Source organism: Nannospalax galili, unplaced genomic scaffold (assembly GCF_000622305.1).
Source record: "Nannospalax galili isolate Female #2095 unplaced genomic scaffold, S.galili_v1.0 scaffold1191, whole genome shotgun sequence".
NCBI lineage: Eukaryota > Metazoa > Chordata > Mammalia > Rodentia > Spalacidae > Nannospalax > Nannospalax galili.
Genome location: NW_008330570.1, coordinates 1429116 through 1452117, shown reverse-complemented (window position 1 = coordinate 1452117; position 23002 = coordinate 1429116). Strand labels below are relative to the sequence as shown.

The 23002-nt window shown below is 38.6% G+C and overlaps 1 protein-coding gene across 3 annotated transcripts in view; it reads right to left on the bottom strand.

Annotated features, from left to right (window-relative positions):
* The window catches only part of Itsn2 (intersectin 2), a 144172-nt gene that overhangs the window by 37720 nt on the left and 83450 nt on the right, over positions 1 to 23002 (bottom strand). For all 3 annotated transcript variants that reach the window (XM_008848726.3, XM_008848736.3, XM_029553850.1), the window contains 9 exons: positions 22159 to 22334; positions 21708 to 21852; positions 18449 to 18654; positions 15651 to 15715; positions 12410 to 12576; positions 8116 to 8161; positions 7907 to 8028; positions 5253 to 5349; positions 4608 to 4799 (listed from right to left, as the gene is read on the bottom strand). In XM_008848726.3, coding sequence (XP_008846948.1) covers positions 4608 to 4799; positions 5253 to 5349; positions 7907 to 8028; positions 8116 to 8161; positions 12410 to 12576; positions 15651 to 15715; positions 18449 to 18654; positions 21708 to 21852; positions 22159 to 22334 — 1216 coding nt within the window. The remainder of the gene's footprint in view (positions 1 to 4607; positions 4800 to 5252; positions 5350 to 7906; positions 8029 to 8115; positions 8162 to 12409; positions 12577 to 15650; positions 15716 to 18448; positions 18655 to 21707; positions 21853 to 22158; positions 22335 to 23002) is intronic.

The window sequence follows — 23002 nt, the reverse complement described above, 5'->3', positions numbered from 1 at the left end:
TTTTTTTTATCTTTTTGAGACAGGGTCTCCTGTAGCCCCAGCTGGCCTGGAACTCACTATGTAGACCAGGCTGGCCTTGAACTCACAGAGATCCACCTGCCTCTGCCTCCCGAGCGCAGGGACTAAAGGTGTGTGCCACCACGCCTGGCTGAGAATAATTTTACAACAAAGAGCGCTTTGAAACTAAGATATTTTGAAATGAGTCCTTGAATGTTCTACTTTCTCAGCTCTCAATAGGTAAAACAATCAAGAAAATAACTGGTACCTCTTCTCACCCATGTCTGCCTTTCTAGCAAACTGTAACTCCTCTTCTGGGTCCAGCTCAAGCACCTGCTGGGAAGGCCTCTGCAAGGACATGCCTTGTTTTCCCACAGAGTTTCAGGATCTTTCCCCAGTAACTACTTGTATAATATTCACTGAGGTATAATGTCATGCTGAGTGTGTGTCCTCTGCTCAACTCTGGAGCAAGAACTGTCATTTCATGTTTGGATTCCCAATGCCTATAAGTACGTGCTGGACACTCAAAGAATAGTTGTGAAATGAATAATTTCTTGATTGAACACAAAATTCAAAAACACCATAAAAAGTAAAATCTGAAACAAATGAGAATGATTTTCCTTTAAAATAGTGTGGATCATTAATGAATGACATTTCCTCTTATTTCTATGCTGAGGTACTATGTTTTCCTTATATTACTTCAGGGACGGCATGAAACTAGTTTTCTTCTAGAGTGGTGCTATCTGACACAATCACCACTAGACACAATGGTTACCTACCTTAAAATTAAGTGAAAAATTTGGTGCCTTATTCATATTAACCAGACTTCAAATGCTCAAAAGCTATGCATGGCTAGTGATCACTCTAGTATGGCACATATTTAGACTCTTTTTCTTCACTGTAGAAAGTTCATTTGGATAGTACAAGTCACATGAGGCCCTATCTATAGGCAAGTTTAGGCTCGTCTAGTTCAAGTCACATTACACTAACAGACAAATCATTCTTTGGCCAAAATTAATTTGCACTTTCTCGAGATAGGGTCTTGCTATGTAGCCCAGGCTGGCATCCAACTTATGATCCTCCTGAATGCTGTGATTCCAGGAGGGCACCATGCCTGGCTTGCCAAAAGTAATATGTGCCATTTGCCATAAATGTGTTCTTAGATAATTAATTCATGCTTTCTGCATAATTTGTAAGTCAAACATTTGCTAACAACCAACTATTATGTTTCTTTTAAGAATTAGAAATGGGGGTGGGGGCTGGAGAAATGGCTCAGCAGTTAAGAGCATTGGCTGCTCTTGCAGAGGATCTGGGTTTGATTCCAAACAGCACCTACATGATGGCTAACAACCATCTGTAGCTCCAGTTCCAGGGGATCTGATGCCCTCTTCTGATCTCCATGGGTATTGCATGACATGGGTGCACTTACATGCAGGCAATACACTCATACACATAAAAAAATAAGCCGGGCATGGTGGTACACACCTTTAATCCTAGCACTCAGGAGGCAGAGGCAGGCAGGTCTCTGTGAGTTCAAGGCCAGCCTGGTCTACATAGTGAGTTCCAGGACAGCTGGGGTTACAGGGAGACCCTGTCTCAAAAAGATAAAATAAATAAATAAATAAATAAAAAAACAATATTTTTAAAAACCAATTAGAAATTGGGGACATAGCTCAGTGTAGAGCACATACCTAGACTGCATGAGGCCCTAAGTTCAATCAATCCCCAGTATTACCTCCCTACCAAAACCACAAAAGAGTTCAATTATAGCTGGGCATTGTGGCAAAGGCGTGTAATCTCAGCATTCACAAGGTGGAAGCAGGAGGATCAGGGGATCAAGGTGTTCCTCAGCTATATAACAACTGTGAAGCCAACCTGGGCCCCATGAGACTATGTCTTTAGTTCTCCCTACCCCCACCCCCAAAATTGTAATTAGGCTTAGATTACTTTCCTAGGTTGTTATATTTGAAGTAGATTTCTCTAGAATACATTTGCTTTTCCTTTCCCCTTTCCTTCTTCCACCTTTCCTTTTTCCTTCTTTTCTTCTTCCCTCGCTCCTTCTCTCTCTTTTGTGTGTGTGTGTGTGTGTGTGTGTGTGTGTGTGTGTGTGTGTGTATTTCCTCAGCTGTCACCCGTCTTTGTTTTCTTTGTTGTAGAGAACTGGGTCTCTCACTGGCTTAGAACTTGTCTAGTGTGCTAGGCTGACTGACCACTGAGAAATAGGGATTTTCCTGTCTTTGCCACCCCAGTACTGGGACTACATGTGCATGCCATCACATCAGTGTTTGTATATGGTTTCTGGGGATGGAATTCAGGTAAGTACTTTGCTAACTGAGCTATTTCTTTAGTCCTAGAGTAGTGATCTTCAAATTATCCCCAGAGAAGGACTTGATAGGACTCTGCAAACTGGTAGAAGAAAGGGAAGGTCTGGGGCATGGTCCTCTTATTCAGTTGTTTTGTGGTGTGTGTGTGTGTGTGTGTGTGTTGTATACATACACTCACACACATGGAGGTCAGAGGACAACTTGGGGAAGTTGGTTCTCTCCTTCCACCATGTGGATTCCAGGAATCAACTTCAGGTTGTAAGACTTGATGGCAAGCGCATTTACTCCATGAGTCATTTTGCCAGACCCTTTTCACCTTTTTTGAAGCAGGGTTTTTTATTGTTTGAAGCTGTTGTGTGTACTCCAGGCTACCTGGCCTATAAGATTCCAAGGATTCTCCTGCCTCCACCTCTCATGGTAGGAGCATCGGGATTATAGCCGCATGCTACTGTAGTCAGTTTTTATTTGTGTTCCAGAAATTTGAACTCAGGTCCTCAAGTTTGCGTGGCAAGTGCTTTACTCACTCACTAAGCCATCTCCCTAGGCCTAGAACAGCTTTTTTTTGGTCTTTTTGAGACAGGGTCTCCCTATAGCCCTAGCTGGCCTGGAACTCACTATGTAGACCAGACTGGTCTCAAACTCACAGAGATCTGCCTGCCTCTGCCTGAGTGCTGGGATTAAGGCGTGTGTTACCACGCCCAGCTCCCAGAAGTTTTTATCTTTTTATGTATACTTGTTAGATGAAGTGAAAAAAAAATACTCTGCCACTGAAAAACATGGAAAAACTAAAATTATTATTTTTTTAAAATATATTTTATTATTTTTATTTTATGTGTACAAGTGTATTGACTGCATGTATGTGAATGCACCCGTGTCATGCAATTCTGTGGAGGTCAGAAGAGGGCTTCGTATTCCCCTGGAACTGGAGTTAAGGATGGTTAATAGCTGCATGTGGGTGCTCAGAATCAAACCCGGGTCCTCTGCAAGAGCAGTCAGTGCTCTTAGCCGCTGAGCCATCTCTCCAGCCCTCCCAAAAAATTATTTTTTAAAACTATCATTTTATACCACTATGCTATAAAAGTCAAATGTACTGACATTCTGGAATGCTGTCAGGGATCACTAGTCAAAGACCTTCCAACCACCAGTAATTCCAACTCAGCTGATTTCTAATTAATCACTGTTACTTGCAAAACCATCAGTAGAGCTTAAAATGGTCACTCATTTGGCAATCCAAGTTGTTTTAACTTTCTTTACCACTTCTGAGACCCTAAGACACTTCTGGGAATACTCAGTTGCTCCTCCTATTTCCAAACTAGAAGTTGATATATCTAAAAGGGAGTCTTTACTTAGGATTGAAACTATCTTTAGAAGCTTTAACATGAAAATAATGCATAAAATTAGAGATAAAGTATAAAGTAAATTCATAATCCTGGCAACTGCTGTATAATGTAGCTCAGGTTTAGTTACTAGTTTACTATGTTCTCAGCAAGTTGAAAATAGAAGGTTGCTTTCAATAATTTCACTAAAGTAATACTCCAAATCATGAACCATCTTTGATATAAAACAAAAAAAGAGTGAGAAAGGGTGACAGTCATTTAAAAGACGTAAAAAGTTATTCTGAAGTTCTGTTTACTCCCTAATTTGCTATTACTGCTGTGTTTCTTATTAACTATAAAAAATGGAAATAGTAAGAGATAATCTTGTATAAACCAAACTTTATACTTTCTGGACCACTGTTCTGAAAGTTGTGAAACTAATCTTGCTTCATATATCTTTTGTGGCATGAGGTAGCTCTCTAAAGAACCACTAAGTGAGAGTTTTGCAAACATTTTAAGTGGGTTATTTAATTTTCTCCATCCTGGATGGTATGTAAATATGTTTGGAATAAATGAGAAGGTTGCAAAATCAATGGCAAGTACACACAAAAAGGGTAATTTTGAGTAGAGAAATCACAGTTCCAGCTACTTTTTATTACATTGAAAAGAATCTGGGGTGCTGAAAAGGGGCATGATGGTGAAGGGAAGCTGAGGACAGACAGCCAGGAAAGAGTCCACGGGAGAAACTAAGTATACGTATTTTTTTAAAATAAAATCTATAACTAAGGTCAGAAGCTAGCAGAAAGTATTTAAAATAAAGCAGCATAAATTTTGATCTTGTAAACTGTTTCCTTTTGTTCTTTCTTAGTTGAGACATTAATAACATTTGCTGTGACTGATCTACAATAGTAATAAATGCAACTGAAGTTTTCACAGCAGAAAAGAGATAAAGAACTTGGTTATTACTCACACTGTTGACTTGGATCTGAGTCTGTTGTCATCTTAACGTAGTTTGAAGGAAAGAGACCAGTCACCCCATTGATTTCTCCTTGCCACCAGTCAGGATCATCTTTATTCGTAACATTAATCAGTTGTCCCTTGGAGAAACTTAGCTCATCCTCATTGTTTGCCATGTAGTCGTACATAGCGATCACCTGACATACTATCAAAAGAACCCCAAAATGATAAATTAATTACTCCTACAACGATCAATACCGTCCTTAGAACCTAAATTAGTAGTAAATACTAAAACTAGGCTAAAAATTTAGTTGATCTGTTCTCTCCCATTCTTCTTCCCCATTTTATTTTATAAAAACAAGAAAGAAATAAGCAACTCCACTTAAAAGTCCAAGGGAACCATTGCACTTTAAGTGTGATGGAACAGCAATTTCAGAATGAAAAACTTCGAGGAGTGAAGTGTTTCAAGTATCAGTGAGAAGCTGGCTGTTCCTACAACAGAACTTTTCAGCAAGGAAGTTCTCAGTGTCACACTGCTTTGAGGCAGAGGTAAGGAGAAGGCAAATTCTCAAATCTTTGAAAGAGTTAGCTAATTTAAGAGGTTTCTGTCTTTAACAAAGTTCTCCAAGGTGGAATACAAGTTAGCCCACTCACATACCAGCATGAAAGGCGGGTGTGGTTCTTTCACTACTTGGGCCCAGAAGTTTTACATGACTGGCAGGAAACCATCCCTTTTGTCGCTTTTTCCCCCTGGCCTGTAAAATTAGCAAAAGAAATGTATGATTAAAATGTTGGATTAAGCCTGGCGTGGTGGTGCATGCCTTTAATCCCAGCACTTGGGAGGCAGAGGCAGGCAGATCTCTATGAGTTCAAGGCCTGGTCTACATAGTGAGTTCCAGGTTAGCTGGGGCTACAGGGAGACCTTGTCTCAAAAAGACCAAACCAAACCAAACCAACCAAACAAACAAAAAACACCCAATAATCATTGAGGGAGCTGGAGAGATGGCTCAGCAGTTAAGGGCACTAGCTGTTCTTACAGGCGACCCGGGTTCAATTCCCAGCACCTAGATGATAGCTAATAACCATCCATAACTCCAACTTCAGAGCATTCAATGCCCTCTTCTGACTCCTGCGGGCACTGAATGACACTAGTACACTTACACACATGCAGGCAATATACTCATACACATAAAAAAATAAAAATAATAAATAATAAGTAAAATATTAAAAAGCAATAATTGAGGGCTAGAGAGAGTACTGGCTAAGCAGTTAAGAGCACTAGCTGTTTTTGCAGAGGACCTGGGTTCGGTTCCCAGCACCCACATCATAGCTAACAACCACTTATAATTCCAGTTCCAGGGGATCTGACACTGTCTTCTGACCTCTGTGGGCATTGCACGATATGGGTGCACTTAAATGCATGTAGGTAATACACTCATAAAAATAAAATACACATAAAAATAATAAATAAGTGTCTTAGTTTACCTGGGGGCTTGGGCCATGCCAAATCTAACAATGTGATTTATGGTTGGTGCTCTGGGTCATGCAGTATTAGTTTATGCTCTGATGAAAGGGCTGGAGACTGGCTTCATCATATGAGCAATCAACCATCCCAAGAGGGGGCTGGAGAGATGGCTTAGTGGTTAAGAGCACTGAATGTTCTTGCAGAGGACCCAAGTTTGGTTCCCAGCACCCACATGGTGGCTAACAACCATCCATAACTCCAGTTCCAGGGGATCAAAGTCCTCTTCTGGCCTCTGTGGGCATTGTATGCATGAGTGTACTTACATACATGCAGGCAAAACACTCATGCACATAAAAAAATAAATTCTGATTGGCAGTACTCCAGGTGTATTGTCACAAATTGTTTCCAGAAGAGTTAATGCTGTCCATAGCTCTGCTGGAAGAGGATAACTACAAGTTCCCATTTTGCAATTCTGTATCTATCCCATGCATCTCTTACAGTGGCTGATTTTAACCTGTACCTCTTTGCAATAATAGTGAGTATAACAGCTTTCAGTGAACTCCATGAATCCTAGTGAATTACATTAAGAAAATATTTTATTATTTTTATTTAATGAGTATGAGTTTATTGCCTAAATGTATGTAAATGCACCCATGTTGTGCAATGCCCATGGAAGTAAGAAGAAGGTGTCAGATCCCCTGGAACTGGAGTTACAGGTGGTTGTTAGCTGCCATGTGGGTGTTGGGAACCAAACCTAGGTCCTCTGCAAGAATAGCCAGTGGTCTTAACCACTGAGCCATCTCTCCAGCCCCAATGAATTACTAAATTTGAGAGTAGTCCTGGGGACTAGATAGAGGGCGCCTGAACTCAGCCTTGGCCTTTTAGGGCAATATTAAACAACTGGAAGACTCATTACAACAAGTATCTCAAAGTGTGGCTCAAAGTACCACCTGTAGAAGTCTCCATCTGGAGGTCTTTCAGGCTTAGGGAGTCTCTGGATATTCATGCAAATAATATTTATCTAAAAAGATGTTTCCAGAGTTTTCTCTGCAAGTTCAAGTTTCCTGTTAAGGGTATGCTTCACTGAAAGTACACCTTAGAACATTGTTAATAAATGGGAAATCATAAAAGAATTTCTGGAGAGTCATGTTTCCAATTTAGTTGGTTCAAAGTAAGTCAGAAGATAGAAATTTAGGGGCTTATTCAAGAACATATAAATTTGAATATCTTCTGTTCTTTAGGAATCCAAAGGCTAAAATGCAAGAATGAAGTATGGCTACCATTCCTGTACATTATCATCGTATATCAGTCTTATATAAAAATACAGCTATTTCTCTCATCATCTTTTAACTCTACAAAGATAGTTTTAGTAAGTAAGGCAATTTTAGAAGTGATAGAATATTTTTTTCTCTATAAAACATTCAACAACTATGTGTTAACATTTTAGGAAAAAATTAGGCTCATCTGTGTTTGAACTGTTTCCTTGCACTGCTGTTTCAAAACACAAGACAGTGGGCAGTATCTTTTTAGTACATGGCCAGGACCAGGTCTTTCTCTAGGAGGGCACAGCACAAGCAGGGGTGTCCTAGGCAGAGATGATGCTGTACTTTCCTTTAAGAAAATGACCTATGCTTTACTAAGGGATAAATCATGCTGTTAGAGAAAATTCTTTAAATTATTATTTATAATATCAACTGTGTTAAAAAGAGGCAAAAGATTAGAGGGAAATACAATATACTAAAATGTAGAATGATTACCTCTAGTGGTATGATTATGGATGATTTAGAAATTTTAACGATTTTTGTCTTTTTTATGAGCAGGCATTATTACCTGAAAAAGAACATTACCTGTAACTCTCCTTGCCACCACCCACTTGCATTTTTCTTTAGGATTAATATTAACTGCCCTGGTGCAAGGCTAAGCTGTTCAGCACCAGAGGCAACATATGCTGAAGTGACTTGAGCAATCTCTGAAAAGAAGAAAAACAGAACTGTAAGTTCAAGACTACAATGGAGCCAACATTTTAATAATTTTTCAAGGTTACTATTATACATACCAGGTTTTTTGTTTGCTGTTCCAGATTTGCTAGCATTCCCAAAATTCTATAAGGAAAAAAATACTACTTTTATCATTTTCTTCATTAAGAATATTTTTAAAGAATTTCATACAATGTATTTTGATCATATTCAACTCCCCCCATCTCTTTTTAGAATCCACCTTCCTATCCCCTGGCTCATCTACAGCTCTTGCTGAATAGGAGGCAATATTAACTAATTTATCACCATGTTCTCTTTAAAATGATTGAATCGGATTTGATAATAAAAAGTTCAGTTTCTTAGGCATGGTGGTACATGTCTTTACTCCCAGTACTTGAGCAACAGAAGTAGGCGAATCTCACCGAGAGGCCAGCCTGGTCTATATAGAGAGTTCCAGGCTAGCTGGGGCTACAAGGAGGCCCTGTCTCAAAAAACAAAACAAAACAAAAAATTCATACCTTGGGTAGCAATTATGACTTCTGGTTGACTTCAAATGATAAATTGGCAACTCATATTTCCTGTTTTCAGGAATTTGAATAAAAGGGGAGGAATTATAAGTATTCTCTTTTCTATTATACGCAGCTGTAGTGAAGGCATGATGCAGGATTGATGGGTGTCATAAACTAGTATTTTTGAGTATTGCTGAACAGGTGCTGCTCTACATGTTTACATATATTTATTTAGTTTTTATAACATTATAATCAATCAGAGAAGAAAAATGAGGTACCGAAAGATAGGCAAAACAACTTGTTGAAGGTCACCTGGCCTCACAGTGGTAGAGGCAAATATCAACCCCCATTGCCTGATTCTACTACATTATTGGTTCTCAGTGAGGGGTTCACAGATCCTTGGAAGTGGTCCTTTCATAATAATACCAAGATTCTGTTTGTCTTTCGATGTGTTGACATTTACAATGGTGGGTAAACCACCAATGCCTTAGCAGCACCAAGTCATATTAAGAGCATTCTCCACTGCTGGGCACTCACAGTAAAATGAAACCAGAATGTCCTTGAGAATACAACAGAAATTTCATTAACTTTTACTCGAGTACACTTTTTTTGGTCTTTTTGAGAGAGGGTCTCCCTGTAGCCCCAGCTGGCTTGGAACTCATTATGTAGACCAGGCCGGCCTTTTTAGTTTTTATAACATTATAATCAATCAGAGAAGAAAAATGAGGTACCGAAAGATAGGCAAAGCAACTTGTTGAAGGTCACCTGGCCTCACAGTGGTAGAGGCAAATATCAACCCCCATTGCCTGATTCTACTACATTATTGGTTCTCAGTGAGGGGTTCACAGATCCTTGGAAGTGGTCCTTTCATAATAATACCAAGATTCTGTTTGTCTTTCGATGTGTTGACATTTACAATGGTGGGTAAACCACCAATGCCTTAGCAGCACCAAGTCATATTAAGAGCATTCTCCACTGCTGGGCACTCACAGTAAAATGAAACCAGAATGTCCTTGAGAATACAACAGAAATTTCATTAACTTTTACTCGAGTACACTTTTTTTGGTCTTTTTGAGAGAGGGTCTCCCTGTAGCCCCAGCTGGCTTGGAACTCATTATGTAGACCAGGCCGGCCTTGAACTCACAGAGATTCACCTGCCTCTGCTTCCCAAGTGCTGGGGTTAAAGGCGTATGCCACCATGCCTGGCTGAGTATACTTTTTTTTCAATTTTTTGAGACAGAGTCTCATGCAGCCCAGGCTGGCCTTAAACTTACTATGCAGCCAAAGAAGATGCTGAACTCCTCATATTTCTGCCTCTGTCTCCTAAATGCTAGAATTGCAGGAATGTAGCACTACATTCTGCTGAGTATGCTTAAAAAAAATTTCTGTGTGACTAATCAGGAGTGTGCCTATAGCATCTCTACTACATACCAAAGACTGATAGTTGTCTCATGGAAAAGGTACTTCTGTGATTAAATGCCTTCACAGAACATTTTTACTTCAGAGAACTGAAAGACATCTAGAATTGTTTTGCAAATTTTTTCAAAAATGAATTAAGTATGCCTGTCATTGCAAGGAAAGTAGCCGGCAGGATTTGTTGCCAATGATAAAATTCAAGTTTTTAACGGAAAGTCAAAATTTTTGAAGACTTGTATCAACCACAGGTTAGTTTGACAGTTTCCCTAGACCAGGGATAGCCAATCTTTTGACAGTGCAACATGACACTGTCATCTACACATGTATTAAGCCTCATTCATAGCTACACTAGGTCACATGTGGTACATAGGCCACAGGTTAGACATGCCTGCTAGACCTTCCTGATGAGTAGTGATACTTAGATATGTGATTGCTTTGATATTAAATAATAAAATGTGCCACTACAGGGAATATTTGAATATCTTAGTGTGTCAGTATTTCTAAACAGCAGTGAATGATGTTAATATAGTTCACAAGGCTAAAAGATCTATTCAATATGCAAAACAGACTAGTGAATTTTAGTATAAAAGCAGACAATATTCACTGATAAGACTTCAATTTACTAGTGTTGAAACTAACCTATAACACTTCATTATTTATCAAATTTTGTTGTAGTAGAATCAGGCTATCAATAGACATCTACAAATATAAAGGAGGCAAAGGCAAGTAGATCTCGGTAAGACTGAGGTCAGCCTAGCCATAGCAAGTTCTAGGCCAGCTAGGGCTACAGGGAGACCTTGTATCAAAAACAAAACAAAACAAAACAACCCCCTCACCAAAACACCCCCCAATAAACAAAAACAAAACAAAACAACCCATTTCTTTTTTCCCCATATTGGCATGAGGTTAAATTTTCTTCACATATTATAACCAAAAGATCATACCCAGACTGAGGCTGGGCATGGTATCATACACACAATAATCCCATCCCTTGAGAAGTCTTATATGCAGGAGGATCAGGAATTCAAGGCCAGCTGAGGCTCTGTAGCAAGTTTGAAGACAGCTTGAGCTATGTAAAACCCCATGCATTCCCCCACCAAAAACAAAAACAGCAACCAAAACTGAAAAACCCGATTGAACACAGAGATGATATGGGACAGTGGCTACTTTCAATTAAGCTAGCCATTAAAGAGAGTTGCAAAAATAAAAATGCCACTCTTCTCATTGAGTATTTCCTTAAAAAAATTAGTTATTTTTCACAAAATTTTTGTTATCATATAACAAATTTAATTATTTAAACTGAATAAATACATTCACCTATTTTAAAACCTCTTTTGGGGGCCTCTAGTCCTCTATAATTTTTTTAATGTAATAGTCTTGAAAATGTCTACATTAGACCAGAATGACGACAGAATGAGAAGCAGCAGGAGCTTCAGAGTGTGGGACACATTAAGCTAATGTCAGAGCCTCAAAGACACACAGAATCCTTCAAGATGGTCTTTGTAAGTTCTGCTGAATCTGAAACCAGTCCCTGGGGTCAGTTACCGTTGAGTCTCAGCCCTGTCTATGGTTCTTGTTCTCATTAACTTATGAAGCCTTGTTCCCCTTATCTCTCTAACTGGACCCTACAATAAAACCTGTGTGTTACTGGAGCTGCTTTGAGCAGTCTCCTTTTTTTTTTTCAATTTTCAATTTTTTATTTTTAAAAATATTTTATTTTTATTTAACTATTTTTATTTTATGTATATACGTGTATTGCCTGCATATAGGAAAGTGCACCTGTGTGTCATGCAGTGCCCGTGGAGGACAGAAGAGGTTGTCAGATTCCCTGGAACTGGAGTTATGGACAGTTGTTAGCTGCCATGTAGGTGCTGGGATTCGAACCCAGGTCTTCTGCAAGAACAGCCAGTGTCCTTAACCGCTGAGCCATCTCTCCAGCCCTGAGCGGTTTCCTTGTAATGAAAGCAGCTTGACCAAAACCATAAATCTCTGTTTTAAGTATGAATTTTTAAAATTAATTTATTATTATTATTATTTTTTTTTTTTGATCTTTTTGAGACAGGGTCTCCCTGTAGCTCCAGTTGGCTTGGAACTCACTGTGTAGATGAGGCTGACCTTGAAATCCCCCTGCCTCTGCCTCCCAAGTGCTGGGATTTAAGTTGTGCGACACCATGCCTGGCTTATTTTTATTTTATGTGCATGAGTGTATTCTCTGCATGTGTGTAAGTGCGCCCATGTTATGCAATGCCCAAGAAATCAGGAGTGGGCGTTAGAGTCCCCTAGAACTGGAGTTATGGATGGTTGTTAGCTGCTATGTGGGTGATGGGAATCAAACCTGGGTCCTCTGCAAGAGCAGCCAGAGTTCTTAACCACTTAGCCATTTCTCAGCCCTTAAGTATGAATCTTAGTAACAATAGAATAATTTTGTTGTTAATACAAATGACTATACCTCTTGATCTTTTGGTTTGACATAGTTTGATGGGAAAATTCCAGTTCTATCTCCAATGCTTCCTGTCCACCATTCTCCATCTTTCTGAGTCACCAATATTTCTTCACCTCCTGTGAAAGTCAAATCTCCAGGCTCTACACTTGAGTATGGATAAAGTGCAATATATTCTGTAGGGAACAAAGACTACAGATGTAAAAAAGAAAGTAGGTTAATCCCTAAGATGTTGAAGTTTACCATGAAAGGCCTTGTGTCTTAACGGAAACTTATAACAAGCTGTGAATACTGTAGAAAATGGAGTAGAGATAATGATTTACCAATTGTTTAGTTGAAGATTAACAAGCTTTACCATGATATTTTAATTTTTTTCAATTGCCTTGTTATTTCCTTTTTTTTAAAGAAAGAAAAGCTTATTGAGAACCCTGCAAGGGACAGTGGACTCTGCAGTAACAAGTAGAACCAATCATTTTTTAATCACAAAGAATTACCCCAAGCTACAAACATGCCAGTATCTCTAATAATAGAACTGAGGCTTAATGAGTAGAGCAGATAATGGAGTCAAAATGAAAATAATCTTTTTAACCTTTTAAACCAAATACATTTAGCCTTAATATATTGAATATAAAGCATGAGTGCTAAATTCTTTGTTCTTCCTTTTTTATACAGTTATGCAAACACTCAATATCCAAGTTGCACCACAATGATCCTGCTCCTAGCATAGTCCTTGGCTCCAAGCAGATGCTCAATAATCATGCTAATGAATGGCCTCAAGGTATATGTCTAAATCCTTATATTGTCTTCATTGTTCCCAGGGTTACTACTACTTCAAAGAAACAGCAACTGGGTCTTTTTATTTCTTTTCTGGTTTTACTCATATTTGTCAGCATACAATCTGACCTTTGATTATGAGCTAGAGATGATCAAAAACACAGTTTTCAACCTACTTACTATTCACATTCCCAGAATCACTCTACATAGCTGATTTGATACAACTGAAAGTCATTACAAGGCTTAAGTAAATCACAGTAAGGTCACGTCCCAAATATACCTGCTGCTTTCCTGGGCTCTTCTCACCATACCCATTCCATTAACAGCTATGGTTCTGGCCTCTCTGGTGACCTTGTTTCCTAAGCTTTGTGTCATGCCTTGGCTCATTCTCTTCCTTGTGAGAAGCCCTTTTCCTCCCTTTGACCCATATGAGATCGTGCTCATTGTTTAAGATGCTGCAACACCACTACCTCTGGACCTGTACAGATCCTACTCAAAACTAAGTTGTTTGTGTTCAGTCCTTACAGAAGCTATGGCAATTGGAGGTTCATCCTCTCTATTTACTGTGAGCACTTAGGAGATTATATTCCATTTATTCTTGAACATTTGAGGCATTAAGAATCTTCAACACAGGAGATACACAGAAAATTATTTAATTTACGATTAAAATGATTTTATGAGTAAAACACAATCTACTTCAACTACTCAATTAAGTTTACAATGGGCATATGCTTAGTTTATAACTATGCAACTACTGTAAAAAAAGTTAGCGTGAACAAGCTTCCACTTTTCATCACATTAACAAAATCAAAATACCTTTATTACCCAAATAACCCAAAGAGCTATAGAAAAAATTATTTGCAATATTTATGATAAAGAGCATCTTGATTTAAAATATTACTGAATAATTTCTATGGTATATTACAATACAATTCATTTTATAAACTTCTAAATGTACTGAATTTCCTTACCTCCTAAACATCTATATATAACTGCTACAACACTTTTAAAAAGTATTTTATTATTTTTATTTTATGTGTATGCATGTATTGCCTGCATGTAAATAAGTGCACTTGTGTTGTGCAATGCCCTCAGAGGACAGAAGAGGCTGTTGGATCCCCTGGAACTGGAGTTACAGACAGTTGTTAGCTGCCATGAGGGTGCTGGGATTCAAACCCGGGTCTTCTGCAAGAACAGACAGGGTTCTTAACTGCTGAGACATCTCTCCAGCCCTATGCTACAACACTTTTTACTTATACTCTTATTTATTGAGCCAGTCTAAACTGAATTTCTTTTTTGTTCTTTCACAGTTTCATATACATACATATATACATATATATCGAATTTTAGTCATTTCATCCACCCCCCCATTACTCTAATTCCCCTCCTTCTTCCACTGAAATTCTTTTTCTTCCGAACAAGTTCCCCTCCTACTTTTACATCTTTTCTGTGTGTGAGACTCACTGAGTTCAATTAGGGTTGCTTGCATGAGCATGGGTACTGGAGTTTGGGCATCTTAGCAGTGGCTATAGGACTGAAGAAAGTGAAATTCCTTCCCTCAGCCACCACTAACTTTAAGTTGTCCCTCAGCGAGGGGTAGAGCTTCATAGCCTTTCCCCCTTCCTTGATGAACTGTTGACAGGCCCATCTTGTATAGGTCTTATGCTATTAAGCACAGCTGCAGTGAGTCATGTCCAGGAGCTGTCCTTTAGCAACACACCTCCCCATCCTCTGGCTCTTCCATTCTTTTTCCCCTTCCTCCATGATGTTCCCTCAGCCTTGAAGGGAGTGATATAGATGACCTATTTGGGGATGAGCACTCCATCTCCCCTTACTGTAGGCACTTCACCCAGTTAAGAGTCTATATTAACTACCTATTGCCTGCTACAGTAAGAAGCTTCTCTGAAGGCCAAGAGCATCTATGCTGAATTTCTATAACACTGACCCTCTAAATGTGCCAAGTATTTTCAATCATATATTTTCTTAATATTCATGTGAAATAAACAAGGACAGGTTTGCTTAAACAATGCCAGACAGGCAATACCTTCTTTTGAGTTGTTGGCCAGGATGGACAAAGGGATTCCCAGATAGAAACCCAGCATAGAACTGGGAAAATGAACAGCAGACCCCAATCTTATCCAAAGGAATATTGACAACTGATTACCGCTAGATGAGGAACAGCTGACCCTCCTAAAACAAAGACCTCTAGATAGGCTGACTAGATTCACCAGAAGGGCAAGTAGTGGGGAATGGCTGGGGGTGCCGACAACACAGCAGACAGTAGCAGGGATATCAGAGTATAAGGGCTCTAGTCGGGGGAGGGAGGCTATGGGAGGGTGCTACCTGGGAAGTGGGTGTAAAAATAAAAACAAAAAACAAAAAACATCAAAGAAACAGAAACAGGGAAAAGAACACTATATGGTCAAATAATAACTAAACTACTTCTCATTTAACTTACAAATTGTTAAAAGCTTACCTTCTCCAACTGGATAGGCTGTGGAGGTAGTTTTCTTATTTACAGCTGCATACAAAGCTTCTGGTCTACCAAATAAAAACACAAGTAAGACATACACACACAAAGACAAAAACAAACAAAACCCCAGGAAAGGTGAAAAGGTGATTTGAAGAACACAGTGGATGTTAGAAGTACATTCTTTTCAGGCTTTCTCAAATTAATCTAAAGACTGTCTCTGCACACAGATAGGAATACTTATAGATAAAATCTTTCTAGATTAAGAACTGTCTAATTGGGAGCTGAAGAGATGGTTTAGTGGTTAAGGGCACTGGCTGTTCTTGCATAGGACCTGGATTTGAATCCTAGCACCCACATGGTGGCTAACAACCATCTGTAATTCCAGTTTCAGGGGAACCCAACACCCTTTTCTGTCATGGGCATTGCACAACACATGTGCACTTACATACATGCAGTCAATACACTCATATGCATATAATAAAGATAATAAAATATTAAAAAAGAACTAATTATAAATTATTACATTTTAAAATAATTTCAATAGGACATAGTTTTTCAAATGTTTTTTTTTTCTTTTGATAAAGCATATACAGGGGACTGACTTGGTTTACAGGTAAACAAATATATGAAGGCTATTATTTATTCAGAGGGTTTTACATCTTAAAATATAAAAATAATACTTTAAAAAATCTTACAACAGGTAAAGTAATTTCCATGTTAATCTAGGATACTGTTTTAAAAAGTTCAATAAAATAAAATTTTAAAAAATTAAAATAAAAATTTAAATAATAAAAAATCTGGAAGACTACTGTTTAAGAACTTGGTACCTATCACCTGGCATGGTAATACATGCCTTTAATTTCAGCACTTGGGAGGCACAGGCAGGCAAGTGAGTTTAAGGCCAGCCTGATCTACATAGTGAGTTCTAGGCCAGCTGGGGCTACAAGGAGACCCTGTTTCAAACAAACAAACAAAAAAACCCCCAAAACCAAAAAAACTTGACAACTGAGGGATGCAGATGACTCCCCAGGACCTGTGACTGAATTATAGAGTGAGGTGGTTTTCAAGTCCACAGAAGAACTGAATCTCATAGCCACTACTGAAAGGTCTGCCTTATTTAACATTGATTTCTCCATTGATACAGATTTTTGGTTGTTATTGTTTGTGCTTTGCTTATTTTGAGACAGTCTTCTATGTTGCGCAGGCAGGTTTTGAATTTGTAGACTCAAGCAATTCTCCTGCCTCAACCTGAGTTGCTGAATTCACAGGTGTGACCACCAAACCCAGCTCTACTGCAGGCTTTCAAGCTACATGACTCATCTCTTAGAAAAGATCAGGAACTGAATGGAATGTTAGAAAAAACAGCCCCCGCCCCCCAGGGGGCTGGAGAGCTGGCTCAGCAGTTAAGTGCACTGACTGTTCTTGCAGAGGACCCAGGTTCGATTCCCAGCATCCACATGGCGTCTACATCCACTTCCAGAGGAATCCAAAGCCCTCTTCTGACCTCCGCGGCATTGCACTCACATACGTGCAGGCAATATACTCATACACATAAAATAAAAATAATAAATGAAATATAAAAGAAAAAACAGGCCCCCAAAACATTTAAATTTAATCTATTTTAAAAGTTTTCTTCACTGTGAAATATATAGATTAAATAATTCCTATAAAGGGTCTAGCATGCAGATGTCAGGTATATATTTTGACTTTTTAATTTCATACTTCCAAAATTCTGGGTCAATCTGAGAAGTTAATTTCAGTTAACATCTGAACTAAATATGTGTGAGTGGAAACTCAGCACTGAAAAGATTCTTATAGTTTATTCAGTTTAATGTTTTTACCCAATCAAAACTGAAAACTGAAAACTAAATAAGTTGGCAAAAATAGCAGAACTAGAACTTTAGCTTCTAGATTTTTCCAAGACCAGGACCTTTTCCTTATATGTTAGACTGCTTTCTATTTTAATCACCTTCCATGAAAACACAAGACACAGTTACTCACAGCTAATCATAGCACTGTATACATTTGCCCGTATTAAAGACATTTGACAACTCGACATCCCTGCAGACTGGAAACTAGTTTTTGTCCATTTGAAAGTTCATTCATTTGTTCATTTATTCACTCCTTTCCTCATTCACTGAGTGAAGATGCTTCAGCAGCTACTATGTATTAATACTACAGTAGGCATAAAAAAAAAAGCTCATGTGGTTCAAGATTTATTAAGGGATATGAGTTTTTAAAAAAGTCAATAACTTGCTGGGCATGGTAGCACATGCCTTTAATCCCAGCACTCCAGAGGCAGAGGTAGGCAGATCTCTGTAAGTTCAAGATCAGCCTGGACTACAGAGTGAGTTCCAGGTCAGCCTTACTACAGGGAGACCCTGTCTCAAAAAGACCGGAAAAAAAAAAAAAGAGCCAATAACTAAAAGACATGTGCTATGAGCAACAGTGACATTATGTCTAAAGAGCCCTGCAGGCCCAGAATGCTTCAATCTGGTAATGGGCAAAATCTCAGTCAAAAATCATTTAAATAGTGAAATTTATAGTAAACAATGGAAAAATGCTCCAAATGAAAAGTGATTTTTCAAACTAATAGTCAAAAAAAGCAAAAGATCTAAAAATTAAGTACAGTATTTTGAAAAATTTACAAATTTCAAATGGCTAGAACAAAAGATTTTAAAACATCTGAAGTCATTTCATGCTAGGAATCACTCTCTTGTATTCAAACTGAGCACGTGTGGTTGACTTATTAGTGAAGACACCAACATTCACACCTCCTGTGAACACACAGAGATGCTTACTCTTCCCGCTTTACTTCACTCCCAGGAATGATCTTGACATAAGATTTTGGGAACCATCCTCTTCCTCCATGAACCTCCCCAAACCACCAATTTTCTTGCTGCTCCAAGACAGTAATAACATCATGTTTTGAGAAGTTCAAGTGGTTATCTTTCTTCGCAGTCCAGGAGCAAAGGGCCTGTGCTTTCAGGTTCTCTACGACCTGTCCCTAGGAATACAAAGTCACCAAAATTTAAAAACAGAACATGGCCATCATGATTTTTAATTTCTAGTATGTAACATAGAATATATCAACTTGGTGTGATGGTAACTTAATCTACTAACTTCAAACTACACATGACGTGCAACCATGTGAGTAACCTTCTTGAATATCCTACCATTCAAGGAAACATCGCTGATTCTGAGGTAGTGAGGACTCAAGGAAGCAGTCATAAACCCATCACTGCGAATCTTTTCTCTCCTCCAGCTTCCCATGACTTGCAACTGCTGTTAATTCAGTTTTTTCCACTAGGAATGGAGATGTGGTCAAGCTCAGCGTCTTCCTTGCTTTTCTCCTTTAGCTTCTTCATATTCTTCTTTCTTTCCCTCCACTCTTACAGAAAGGGAATTCTTTTCTTCTAACAGAGTTAGGCTCTTCGCTTACACTGCACTCCATTATGCCTTCTCATTTCTAAAAGTGCTGCACCACATGGAGTCCCTTGGTGGTCCTCATTCTCTCATCATGTCTCTTCCTTCTCTTCATCACTTTCTGCAGCTAAAGGCTTAAGAGTCACCTTCAACCTACCTTCCAAAGCCACTCTGCAATCTCTAATTTGGGTGCTGTACCATCACACTACTGAATATTTTTCAGACAAGGTTATTAAAATGCTATTATGGCAAAAAGCTTCCAAAACCCTTATTCTCTTTGATCTTTGAACAGTGCAGACATAACTAAAATTCTTATAATTTCTGAAGTTTTGAGTTGATGGATCATCTTTTGTCCAGCCCTCTTCATTTATAGTTTCAACATGACTTTCCCAAATAATCCTATTTATGCTTATGACTTTTCAAATCTATATTTTTGGAGTAACTTTGTCTTCTCAGTTCAAGGCATATACATAAAAATGCCTACTAGATGTCCCCACCGGGCTGTATCTTAGTATGCCTGGATGCAGTCATCTTAGAGACACAAACTCCTCTTTCTGTATTGTAGACTAAGAATGATACCATTGTTCTTTCATTTGTTCAAGATGGAGAGTACAAAGTTATTTTTTAAATATCTATCTATCTATCTATCTATCTATCTATCTATCTATCTATCTATCAATCATCTATCCATCCATCCATCCATCTGGGTGTGCGTCATGTACGCATATGCCTGTGTGCACACACATATGACTATGCACAGAGGCCAGAAGAAGGTGTAGAATCTCTTTGAACTGGAGTTACAGGCATTTTCAGGACACCTAACTTGTTATATGAGTGCTGGGATCTGCTCTCCTTTCCTTCTACCTTTACAACTGCACACGAATGCCCTTAACCACCGAGCCATCTCTCTAGCCCCTGAAAATTTATTTATGTATTTATTTTTGGTCTTTTTGAGACAGGGTCTCCCTGTAGCTCCAGCTGGCCTGGAACTGACTATACCAGGCTGGTCTTGAACTCACAGAGCTCTGCCTGCCTCTGCCTCCTGAGTCCTGGGATTAAAGGTGTGCACCACCACACTCGGCCAATAACAGGTTATTTTTATAACAATTCCTAGTCCTAAATCAGTGTCTTTTTCTATGCATTTTTATGCATGGAAACTGCATGCATATCGAACTGATTCACACTATCGCCTCTTGTTACTCAGCTACTGTAATATTCTCTGTTAACTGTTCTCTTTCCTTTCCTTCTGCCAATCTGCCCTCTACATTACTGCTTGGATTATTTATATATTCACTTATTTGTATGTATGTGGTCTGTGTGTATAAGTGCAGGTGTGTGTGTGTGTGTGTGTGTGTGTGTGCACGCACACACATGGCATGCATATGGAAGTCAAAGGACAAATTTGGCAGCTGGTCCTCGCCTTTCCACCTTGAGACAGGGTCTATCTTGTTTTTGCTGGTGCACTGCATACCCTCCAGACTTGCTGGTTCATGGGCTTCTGGACAACTCTCCTGTGTCTGCCTCCCATCTTGTCATAGGAGTGAGTACTAGGATTACAGATACCTGTTACTGCATCCAGCTATGTGGTTCCTAGAGATTCAAACACAGATTATAGGGCTCGCACACTAAGTGCTTTTATCCACTGAGCCATCTCCCTAGCCACAGAGTTGTATGCAGCTATAGTATAAAGAATTCTCATAGGAAACACCTCTCATTAATGTTCATTAGTGACCTTCCTCAGATGGCCTTTCACTAGAGTAATTCTTCTAGGTTTGGTGAAGTTTCGCTTATCTTGTAGGTCCAAGTCAAATACCTTCCCTTCATGAAGCATCCTCTAATTCTCAGATTGGATAAGATGCTCTCTCTTCTGTAAACTCTCAGAATTTTTCAAATATATTTGTTACAATATTTCTCACACTTTACAGTTATTTGTATATATGAGTTCTTTATTAAATTACAAATTACTTGGGGCTAGAGAGATGGCTTAGCAATTAAGAGCATTGGCTGCTCTTGCAGAGGACCTGGGTTTGAATGCCAGCACCCACATGGTAGCTAACAACCGTCTATGACTCCAGTTCCGGGGGATCCAACACCCTCTTCTGACCTCTGAGGGCATTGCATGATACAGGTGCACTCACATGCAGGCATAACACTCATATACATAAAATAAAAATAAATGAATAAAATTTTTAAGAAATTATGAACTACTTAACTACTTAGACATTTTTCTTATTTTCCCTTAAATTCCTAGCACACAATAAAAAGCTGGAACTTATAATCATGCAAGAAACATTTCTAAGTGAAGATGAAATCTGTATTTTGACTTTATTGTGATGAAATCTGCCATTTCTTTTTAATAGTTTTAATAAATCTAAATATATATAAAAGATATCAAGGTTCCCAGACAGATGGCTTATTGAAGAAAAAACAGCTCTCCTCCCTAAATCCAATCCCACATAATCATCCTTCAACTTTACATCACTCATGAATGATAAGAACAGCAAATGAATAATACAAGCTCTGCTTAATAAATGAGTGAATAACAGATGTCTTTGTATATAATTTTCATGCTATTTCATATGAATGTGGGGTAAACTCAAAGAATAAAGCACCCCAAAACTACAGACAACATACCTGTCCATGGATAGGTGATATAGATCCAGGGGACACAGTGCGAGTAAAAGCTGATTTTTTCTGCCATGATGTATTAACAGTTAGGTTTGAGAAAGATACATTTTGATAATCAGTTGCTGATGCTGGTTGATTTGAAGAAAGTGGTCTGCAAATTTAAAGCTTTAATATAAGTATTCTTGTTGTTTAGACCTTAATGAAGTACTCCAATTTACCCACATGTATAGTAAATATTATGTTTAAACATGATTTGTGGAAAAAATGAATTCATGAACACACTATTGACCTATGTTTTCATTTACTGAATTTCAGTATTAAACTTGGAACAAAAGGTACTGCTGGGAGAACCCAGTCCAGATGAAAAATTCGACCAAAGATAAGACTGACACAACTCTGTATTAGTATTCGCACACTGACAGAGCCATACAAACTCCACTGTTAGCTCAAAACTTACTCCAAAGAAGTTGAGGTAGCAGATAAAGATACTGTAGGAGGAAGTAAGGCCTTCTTAGGAGACAAAGCTTTTTCACTTGATGGCATTTTTTCTACATAGTTGCACGGAAACCAGCCAAACTTTCCTTGAAAACTACCATAAAGCCAACCAGGTTCTCCTACAGTTTTTTCGTCAACCTATGGAAGAAAAAAGAAAAAGGTTAAGGGTGCTGAAGAGATGGTTCAGGGATTAAGAGCGCTAGCTTCTCTTGCAGTGGACCTGGGTTCAGTTCCCAGCATCTGCATGGTGGCTAAAAACCATCGGTAACTGCAGTTCCAGGGGATCCGATGCCGCCTTCTAACATCCGTGGGCATTGTACATTATGGGTGCATTTACATACATGCAGGCAAAATACTCATACACATAAAATAAAAATAAATATTTTTTAAAAAGAAGGCTTATAAATCTATATGTTCACAACAGAGATAAAGAATATGGTATAGCATTCTCATATTCAGAATTAAGTCCACTTAAACAGACAAGGCATTTTCTATGAATTACTAAGTTACTATTTCTAGTCATTGACTAATTAACTTTTATCAAAGTTAATATATGAGGCCAGCCTTGGTGGCACATGCCTTTAATCCCAGGACTTGAGAGGCAGAAGCAGGCAGACCTCTGTGAGTTCAAGGGTCAGCCTGGTCTTCATAGTGAGCTCCAGGCAAGTATGGGTTACATGGTAAGACCCCCTATCTCAAAACAAACAAACAAACAAAGGAAAAAACAAAACCAAAAGCAATCCCCCCACCAAAAGCACAAAGTTAATATGTGAAAACAGTTTACAAAGAGGATAGTATTATACAGT